The 9,227-nt window shown below is 63.7% G+C and overlaps 1 protein-coding gene across 1 annotated transcript in view; it reads right to left on the bottom strand.

The window, feature by feature from the left end:
• MXD4 (MAX dimerization protein 4) overlaps positions 1 to 7,642 on the bottom strand; it is a 12,353-nt gene extending 4,711 nt beyond the window's left edge. The window contains exons 1-2 of the mRNA XM_015594985.2: positions 5,835 to 7,642; positions 123 to 237 (exon numbers count right to left, since the gene is read on the bottom strand). Coding sequence (XP_015450471.1) covers positions 123 to 237; positions 5,835 to 6,472 — 753 coding nt within the window. The 5' untranslated portion in view covers positions 6,473 to 7,642. The remainder of the gene's footprint in view (positions 1 to 122; positions 238 to 5,834) is intronic.
• Positions 7,643 to 9,227: the final 1,585 nt, after the last annotated feature.

Raw genomic sequence — 9,227 nt, 5'->3', positions numbered from 1 at the left:
AGGCCCCCAGGCCCCTGATGTGTGCCTGCTGGGCGGCTCCCCAGCCCTCTCCCGCTCTCTGGTCACTCCCCGGGACACATTGGGCCGCGCTGCTTGAGCAGTGCAGCGGGCGGCCCACTCACCTTGATGTGCGTCTTGGCGCGCTTCAGGAGGCTCAGCGTGGTGTGGCGGGTGCTGTCGGGGCCCAGGGGCACCAGCTGCTTGAGCTGCTCCAGGTAGAGCCTCAGTCTGGCTCGTCTGAAAGAGCCAGAGACAGAAGCATCAGGCCAGGCGGCCAGCCCTCGGGACAGGGGCGGGGACAGCAGAGAGGGCCAGAGGTCTGTGGGAGCAGGAGGGCGGCCAGCTGGCAGCCCACACAGACCTGCCGAGGGGCCCTGTCTGGAGGCCCCCTCCCACCTGGCTGGCAGCTCCCCGGCCCTTGGAGCAGCCTGGCGCCCGCTGAAGAAGCCCGATGGCCAGGGCCCGTGTGGCCAGCCAACCCCCCAGGCCCCTGAGGGCCTTAGAGCGCCCAGCCAGCACTGACCAAGAGCCCCAGCTCACCCTGCTGTCACCACCCTCCCCAGTAGAGCGTGGGGTACGGGGGGGAAGCCTGGAGAAGGTGGGGGAGTTACCGGGCACTGCCAGGCTGCTCCCAGAGACTCGGGGCCTCAGACCAGATTTACGTGACCCATCCTACCAAGCGCAAGGTGCTCACAGCCACTTGCGTCACCCCAGACACACGAGTCCCTCCAGGTCAGGGAGGGCCAAGGACTGCCCCCCCCAAAGCTGTGACCTTTTGAAAATCGCCTCTTTCCAGACTTTGTCCCCAAGTCCATGCAGATTAACGTGGTCCCACAAAACTGGAACCACGAGACGCAGAGGTGTCTGTTCACGTAAGGGGCCTCAGGCTGGCTGCCCTTCCTGTACAGAGGTTGCCCTTCCTAGCTCATGCGCCTGGGAGGGCAGGAGGGTAGAAACGGGGGCAGCCAAAGCCCACCCCCAAAGCATGCTCTGGCCACCGTGATGCCACCCTATGGGATCCACCCGACCCAGCGTCCGCAGGGCACCCGAGCCCTTGTGGTCCACTGAGGCTGTCTCTGCGCGGGCCGAGGTCCGAGGAGGGGACAGGGGCAGGACTGCCCTGCCCTGCCGTGGCCGAGCCACACGTGCCCCTCCCAGGGGCTCCCGCACTGGCGCTCCCACCTCTCATCTCCGTTCCCAGGTTTGCAAGCAAACCCAGGCTCGCTCGGCCCTAGAGACTCCGGGAGAACAGCAGGCAGGGATGGCCACCTCATCGAGGGGGTGCCCGAAGCCCAGCAAGGAACCCCCTGCAGGAGGGTTGACCTCGTTGCCACCTGGGGGCCTGGTCTGTCACCCACATCCCTCCTGCTGATGAAATATCTCCCTGCCGGCAGCCCACATCCTGTAAACTCTCCCGGTGAACCAAGGTGGACCTCAGGAGGACCTTCCAGGCCACAAGACAGAGGCCATGCTTGGCCACGAAGCCGCGAGGAGCCGGGTCCTGAACAGACGGGGCCCGGGCACCGGCGTGCGGAGCAGGCCCCGGGCTCTGCCTCGAGGAGGGAGGATCTTCAGAGGTGCGTCTGTACCCCACACGGACACAGGACTGGGGAAAGGGACACAATGGCGGGGCCCGGAACCCACGTCTCCAGGTCGCAGGCCGCCGCTGCATGACCCTGACCCCCAGTCTGGGAACCTCGGTCTCCTCACCTCCAAGAGAGCCAGACCCGCTGAGGATGGGGCCAGGGCTGCTGGGCGGAGAAGTGGAGCGCTGTGCTCCAGGAGGGGCTCGCTAATCAGAGACCCGCCCCTTCCGCCATGGGGCCACCGCCCGCCACCTGGTCCCCATGTTCCACAGCGAAAGGCAGCTGGGACAATCTACCGTTTAACTACACACTCAGTGGTCTTTGTGAGAAATTAGAGAATGCAAATCAGCAGAAAGAAAAGGACCCCCAAATTCCACCACCCAGAGACTACCAACGATGTCACCATTTCAGGATATTCTACATTTTCTCATCATGAGTGTTCAGTGGAAAACCCCTCACGCAGAACTACCTATGTACCCAACAAGTGACCCAACACTGATCAAAAAAATAAAGCGGCAGACGCACACAGAGACGCAGCAGGACACAATGAAAGGCAGGAGGCATGCGTCTCCGGGCGAGGCGGTTGGCAACGTTTATTTCTTTGGCTTTGTACTTTTTTTTTTTGGTATTTTCCAGGTTTTCTATGCTAAAAAACCACACATTAGTTTTACAATCAGAAAGACACGTTTGTACAGGAAAGAAAAAACACAGCTAAGAGACAAATAACAGTGAAAAAATATTTGCAATACACATAAAAGACAAACGGTTAGTATTCATGACACTTTGAGTTCATACACATCAAAAATAAAAGGAGGAATATCTCGATGTGAAAACGGCAAAGGACACAAACAGGCAGGTTGCAGAACACAGACGGCTGATCTAACACAACACGGACTGCACCTCGCCGTTTTTAGGAAACGAGAACTCACGGAGGAGATGCTAGCCCGGCGGAAATGAAAAGCAGTGACTGATTGTCGGGTCGGCCAGCGCTCGGGCCCCTTCGGGCTTTGTCGGCGGACGGCGGTCCTGAAGGGCCATCGCAGCGACTCAGACCCATGACCGGCACTTCTACTTCTTGGATTTGGGTCCCACGAAACTACCCCCCCGACACGCAAAGACCTGTGTTTCCAATGTTCACTGCAGCCCATCAGTGTTAGCCAGAGAGCCAGGCTGAGAACCCACAGTGCGGCCGTGTGTCCCGTGCGGGCGCCAGGACGAGGCAGAGGATGGCCCAGGCCACAGGTGGACAGTGCTCAGGTGGTGCACGGTGAAACGTCAAGTTAGGAAAAAGCGGCTAACAGGTCGCTCTTATCCGAGTCAGAACCCGTGTGGAGGAGGGTGCCTCCCAGCTGCCCAGGATGGTTTCGGGGAGCAGGGGGCACAGGGGAGGTCCACGAGCACCCGTGACGAACGTGAACAGTCTGCTTCAGAAACTGTATCAAGCAGACACTTCTCAAGAGACAGAGAGGCCACCAGACTCCACCCACGCCATGCCTGACACCAGACACGTGCTCGCCCAGCCCCGGGGGCGCTGGCTGTGGCGCTCTGGGCAGGTCCCCGCCCTCCTGGGCCCAGAGTCCTCTCCCTGCGGGGAGTGGACAAGCCCAGGCCCTCCCTGGGCTGGAGGGGTGCTGAGGCCCCACAGACCGGGGCTGCACTGGGCTCTCACGAAGCTCTCCCCCGAGGTGGCGGCAGTGCCCAGGCCCTCCACCAGGGCCCTGTGGCTGTCCCCAGCACTCCTGAGAGCTCTGGAAACCCACCACTTCCTGCAGGAACCCTGTGTGGATGGAGGAGGCAGAAGCTGCCTTGGGGACCACAGCAGTAGTGCTAATAGCCCCGTCCCCCGTGGCCGGCCACAGCCCAGCCAGCGGCACCGGCCCTCCCTAGCTCCGGACTGCAAGCCCTGCTCTTGGAGGACACAGAGCGGCCGGGCCCGGACCCCAGTGCCTGAGGGGCAGGGTCCCAGTCTCCTGGCAGGCCACGCTCTGAACACCCTTGGCCTGGCTGTCACTAGGAAGCACACTGGGGTTGGGACGGGGGCAGGGCAGCCCCTTTCTCCGGCTCACCTGCATTTTCCTGCTGTGAGGTTTATAAAGGCCACGTGTGGCTGCATCGGGTGCGGTCCACCAGACCTGGACAGCCATCTCGGTGCCAGGGTGGGGGTCTAACCCAGGGCCTTGGGCCAGCCTTTGGGATGGGCCCTGCCACTCCAGGGGGCACTGAGGGCCCCATCTCCTGCACACATAAAAGCTCAAGCCTGGAGCTGGGCAAGAAGGGGGAGGTCAGTCTGTCAAGGACCACGTGGCTTCCATGACCACCACATCCCCAGCGCCAGTTGCCAAGAACTGGCCTTAGCAGACCCATTGGAGCTGCTGTCTGTGGGGGAGGGGTGGGGACAGGGCCGGGCTGGGTGGCCTGGGGCAGATCCGGCCCTCAGAGCAAGTCCCCCAGGCCCAAGGTGGGCACACCTCCAGAGAAGACGATGTCTAGAGCCTCCCTCCCTGGGGACTGGCCGGGTGACCCAGCCAGGTGCTTCCTTCCTTCCTTGGGACAGCACACAGTCCTTCCTGTGGCCAGAGGCCAAGAGCATCCGGCGTCAGCACTGGGCAGCCACAGGTACAGCCATGACCAAGGTTCCCACCAGGGTCTCAAGCTCCAGGCCTGTGGGCTCCTCGGGATGTCCACGCTGGCAGAGTGGCCAGCCCGGAACAGAGGCCCCTGCACTGGGTAGAACCCTCCCGAAGCTCGGGCTGCCCATCCACCCAAAGGGCCCTGTGAGGCCCAGACTAAGGGCAAGCTCTGGGAGAAGGTGGCTGAGGCCAAGTTCTGGGACAACGAGCAGCCGTCAAAGGCCAGCCCTTGTCCTCCTTCGAAGGGCTGCTATGCCCTTGCCACCCACTCTCCCCCAACGCCATCCCCTCTGTCTGTTGTTTTTGAGGGGCTGCTCCCCCAGGCACCACCCCTAGGGAGCCTTCCCCCACGTGGCCGCCTGGCTCTCTGGGCTCCTGCACCTGCCCCACCTCCATGGCCTCGGGAGACCCCCAAACACAGGGCCAGTCCAGGAAGTGCGGCTCTTCTAGAGAACACAGCGTTCTGTCCCTAGCCAGCACCCGCCCAGCAGAGGCCCGATCCCAGGGGAGCGGAAGTTGGCGCTGCGGTGGGGGTAGGTGCGGGGGAGCACACAGAGACCTGGGCAAGCTCCAAGCTGCCCCAGAGCAGGCCAGGAAAGCTCAACTTGTATGCAGACCCCCGACCCCAACCCCGGAAGGGAAGGAAGAACAGGCCCACTTCGCAGATGGGAGCAAAGGTCAGGAGAAAGCTCCCACCCGGTGTCCCTTGGGGCCGTTCCTGGTTCTGGCATTGGGGCTGCTGCCTGTGGGGCCACCATGCCCACCCACAGCTCCCACCACCTGGAGAGATGAGCCTCGAGGGTGCCTGCCGCAGGGGCCGAGCTTGCCAGGGCCTCGTCTCCACCGCAGAGCTGGTGCACGGTCACAGAGTCCCCGTGGGCCGAGCGAGGCCCACACCCAGAGCAGGCCAGCCGGGGCCAACCAGGGGTGGGATGCCCACCAGTGAAAGGTACGGGAGCCGGGGTGACTGGGGTTGGAGCAGGGAGACTCCTTGGTGACCATGCTGCTCTTTCTGCTTCTTGCAAAGTCCCCTCCCCCAGGAGGGCCGAGTGGAGCTGGCCCTGCAGCCGGCGAGTGAACGCGAAGCAGGCTCCCCTGGATCCTGCCCTGGGCCAGAGCGCCCCTCTAGGCCCACGCGGCCAGGGGCTGGCCACCCTCCTCACTGCCCCCAGACGAGGCTCTAGCAAGCAGCTCCTTGGAAGGCAAGGCATGGGGGGCCAGGCCAAGAGGTCAGTATCCTAAGGGCTAAAATGTCGTCCCCAAGGAGGCTCAGGTGCCCCGAAGTACGTGGACCTCCTCCTCCAGGGAGCTGGCCCTGAGTGCCACACCACGCAAGAGGCCCTGTCCCAAGTCCCTGACCCACAGCTGGCTCTGGACTCCAGGCTGAGCCCCCACCCCTGCCTCCCAGCATGAGAGGGCCTGGGAGCAGAGCCGGGCCTCTTCCTCCAGGACTGGCCCTTTCCAAGACGAGGGCACAGCCTGGAAGCACGGTCAGCCATGCCCAGGACACAAGGGGAGGGGAGAGGTGTCTGGCTACAACAGCCCCTCAGCGGAACAGTGGGTGGGACATGTCAGGCAGCTCGTGTGGGGACTGGGGGTGGGGCAAAGGGACACTTACCTGTGCTTTTCTAATTCATTGTGTGAAGACCTGTTTAGAGAGATAGAAAAACAGAGCTCACTCCAGCGCCTGACCATCAGCACGCGGGCCCCGCCGAGGGGCCCGGGTGTCTGCAGGCTGGTGCGGAGGACCTGGGCCCCAGGGCTGTCCAGGATGGGGAGGGCTGGGGCAGGTGCACAGCTGCCGACCTCGCACCAAGTGATGAGGGCAGGAGATACAGAGGTACAGCCATATCCAGCAATGCCCAGGGCCACCCAGCTTGCCAAGTGAGGTATGTGGGGATCCTGGCCAGCAGGAGGGTCTGGGTCCCCTTCCAGAAGGGGTAGGCAAGGCCCAAGGAGCCGCGGTGGCCAATAATAGGGCTGGTCCACCCTGTGTCCCCGAGGCTGCCTGGGCACTGGGCCACCTGCCTCCCCCGCTCCCTGCTGTCCGAGGCCAGCAGTGCCCTTGTGCCACAGGGGCTGGCACAGAAGGCGACAGCACGTGAGCACAGAGGCCAGGACTTCAGGACATGAGGCGGTCCTGCCCCAACATCGCCGGCCAGAGCACCTTCCCCACCCCCTCAGGCTCACTCGCCTGCACGACCATAGCCCATCGCACCCATGGGGACACCCAGGGACGGAGCAGAGCCAGCCCATGAAGCACCAGCCCAAAAGGGAGCCTCTAAGGCTCAGATGCTTCTTGGGCTGGTGGGTGGCAGAAAGTCCAAAGCGGGCCCTTCTGCTTCCCTCCAGGTCCGAAGCGAGTGGCCACTCTGGGCCCGAGCGCGGCCTCTCTGGCGGCCAAGGCCCTGCCCGCTGCTGTGGCTCTGCTCACCTGGCCCGAGCAGACAGGGCCATCCTGAGCACTGCAGCGGGCAGCTCCACAGCACTTGCCCTGCAGGGCAGCAAGGAAGTGTAGGTGAGCTCCCATTTCCAGGTCACCCCCAAGCCAGGTGGAGACCTCTCGAGCCAGACAGGGCTCCCAGGCCACCCTGGCTGCTTCCCACATGAGCGGAGGGCCAGACCGCCCTCAGGGCGTACCCAGACCAAGCCCTGTGCCCCTCACCCCTTCCGGGAGCTTCTGCTGACCTCCGTCTGCTGCCCTCACTCTCTCCTACTCCCGGGACTCGGGACTGGGAGACACCAGTCCTGCTGGCCTCTGCCACCTGCCATGGTTTGTGGCCCTACTACAGCCAACTAGGGCCTGAGGCCACCCTCTCCCCATCAGAGTGGCCGCTCCTGGGCCTCCTCGTGCAGCCCAGGACTTCCTCCAGACCGAGGTTCCAGAGCCCTCAAGGGCCTGCTGGTCACGTGAGCTGGGCACACAGCCTCGGAACCTCGGCCAGGGCCAGGAGGGGGCACTGCCACCAAGCTCCTTCCCAGCCTGAACCACAGCCCGGCAGTGTGCGTCTGTAGGTCTGCCCACTCGAAGGATGCAGGGGTCAGCCAGTGTACTACAATGTAGAGGAGCCCATGCAGCCAGCCCCTTGCAAGTTGATCTGGACTCCACCCTGGAGGGAGAGCCGGGGCGTGGAAAAGGACCCGGAGCCCTCATGGTCCCGACACAGGTCCCAGGAGTGCCCTGCTGTGAGCTACTCTTCCCACGGTGGCCTGGGGACGTGGGATGGCCTGGCCGGGCTACGCTCAGCATTGCCTGGAGTTGCCTGGTTGGCCCCTCACCTCATCGCCTCGAGGCAGCCAACCTTCTGCCCACTCTCCCACAGAACCTGACCACAGCAGTGACCTGACAGCTGCCTCCGAAAGCCGTTGCTGGCGCACTGGCGGCCCCTCGGCTGCCACCTCGACCTGTGCACGTTGCCCCACTGTCTGCCACCCTCCCCTCACCTTGTTCCCAGCTGTGCCCCTCCCTACCCTCCCCTTGGCGGGACAGAGAAGCCTTACAGGTGTGAGACTGTCCTGCCAGGTCAGGACCCTGGTCTGCCTTCACCCCTGGTCTGGGCTGGCTGAGGTCCGGCTGGGCCGGGGCAGCCTCAAAGGGCATCTCTGTGAGCCTGGGGTGCCTCAGGCACTGGGGGAGTCAGGCTCTGCCCAGAGAAGTAGCAGGGAGGTGCGCCCCAGCCCAGAGACCCTCGATCCCTCGCCAGTGCCCTCAAGGTCTCCGCCCCGGCAGACTGTGGGCGGCCAGGACCCCTCCTCGGAACGGGAGTCCCAGAGGTTGGAGGGTGGTCCGGGCAAATAGTCGAACCCCTCTTAGCCCATTTCGTCGGCCCTAAAATGGAGGTTACAGTAACAGCCCCTCACGGGGCTGGGTGACTGTCAACACATGCGCACAACACTCAGTACGGAGCAGGCACTCATGGAGCCTCAGCTGAGACTGCTTGTCAGCTTTGGGTGCCCAGTGCCACGGGAGTCCAAGGTCACACCGGAGTTTCCCCTGGGTGGCAGGGCACTTGAGACAGCCAGAGCCAACAGCAGAGGGGCCTGGCTAGCTCCATGAGGAGGCCTGAGGCCGTGATGCTCCCTCGGCATGCCTGTCCTTCCCCAAACTGTCCCCAATGTGGGACCAGAGGCTGGGACTCAGAGGCACGCCCAAGGCAGTGCAGATGGAGACAACCAATTCCTTGCCAGGCCCAGGGTGCCAGGACGTCACAGGAGTTGGGTCCTTGTGCCAGCCTTTCTGTTTCCCAAGAACCGGCAGGCCACAGGAATGAGCTGCACCCTCTGCCAAAGGGCCCAGAAGCCCCCCGACAGAGCAGCTCCCAGCCTGGTTACATCGTCCAGGCCCAAAGTGGGCCCTGGACAGTGCCAAGTGTCCTGTGGTCCTCATGGCGTCCAGGAGAGTGGAACCCCACAGGAGCCCTAGCTGAGGGTCCTCAGTCCCCACCCAGGGATGCGCACCACACCCTCGGGGGGTTCTGCAGCCTGGGGAAAAGCCAGAGGAGTGTTACTGGCACTGGGAGAAGCCACTACGTGACCCTTTTCCCACCCCATTAAACAGGGCCCACTGTCCCAAAGAAGGGAACTCCTATACTTGTTCCACGAGTTTCACTTGCGGCAGGAGTGTGGGGACCGTGGAGGAGTGGGGGTCCAGGGCAGGGCCTCTGCATGCCTTCTTTGTCCAGCCACAGGCGGTGGGGGGACTCAGCCTAGCAGCAGGGCTGGACCCTTGGAGACAGTCGGAGAGACGCCGCCCACCCCCCCGCGTGAGCAGCCGTCAGGAAGAGCGACCCTACACTGCTCTGCACCGAGCCTCAGTTTCCCCGGACCCAAGAGGCACCGGCCAACACCCACTGACAACTTTTCTCTTGCCCGGAAAAGTCCAGAACAAGTAGGGGGCGGGGAGCGACTGCGGGAGGAGACCCCGGGCAGCCGGGCTGTACGCGTGGCACTGTTTACGCGAGAGGCCGAGGAGGCGCGGCCCGCAGGAAGATGGCGACGGCGCGGGCGGGGC

This window comes from Pteropus alecto, unplaced genomic scaffold, assembly GCF_000325575.1.
Source record: "Pteropus alecto unplaced genomic scaffold, ASM32557v1 scaffold5, whole genome shotgun sequence".
In the NCBI taxonomy this organism is placed as follows: Eukaryota; Metazoa; Chordata; class Mammalia; order Chiroptera; family Pteropodidae; genus Pteropus; species Pteropus alecto.
This window is presented reverse-complemented; position numbering and strand designations above follow the sequence as displayed.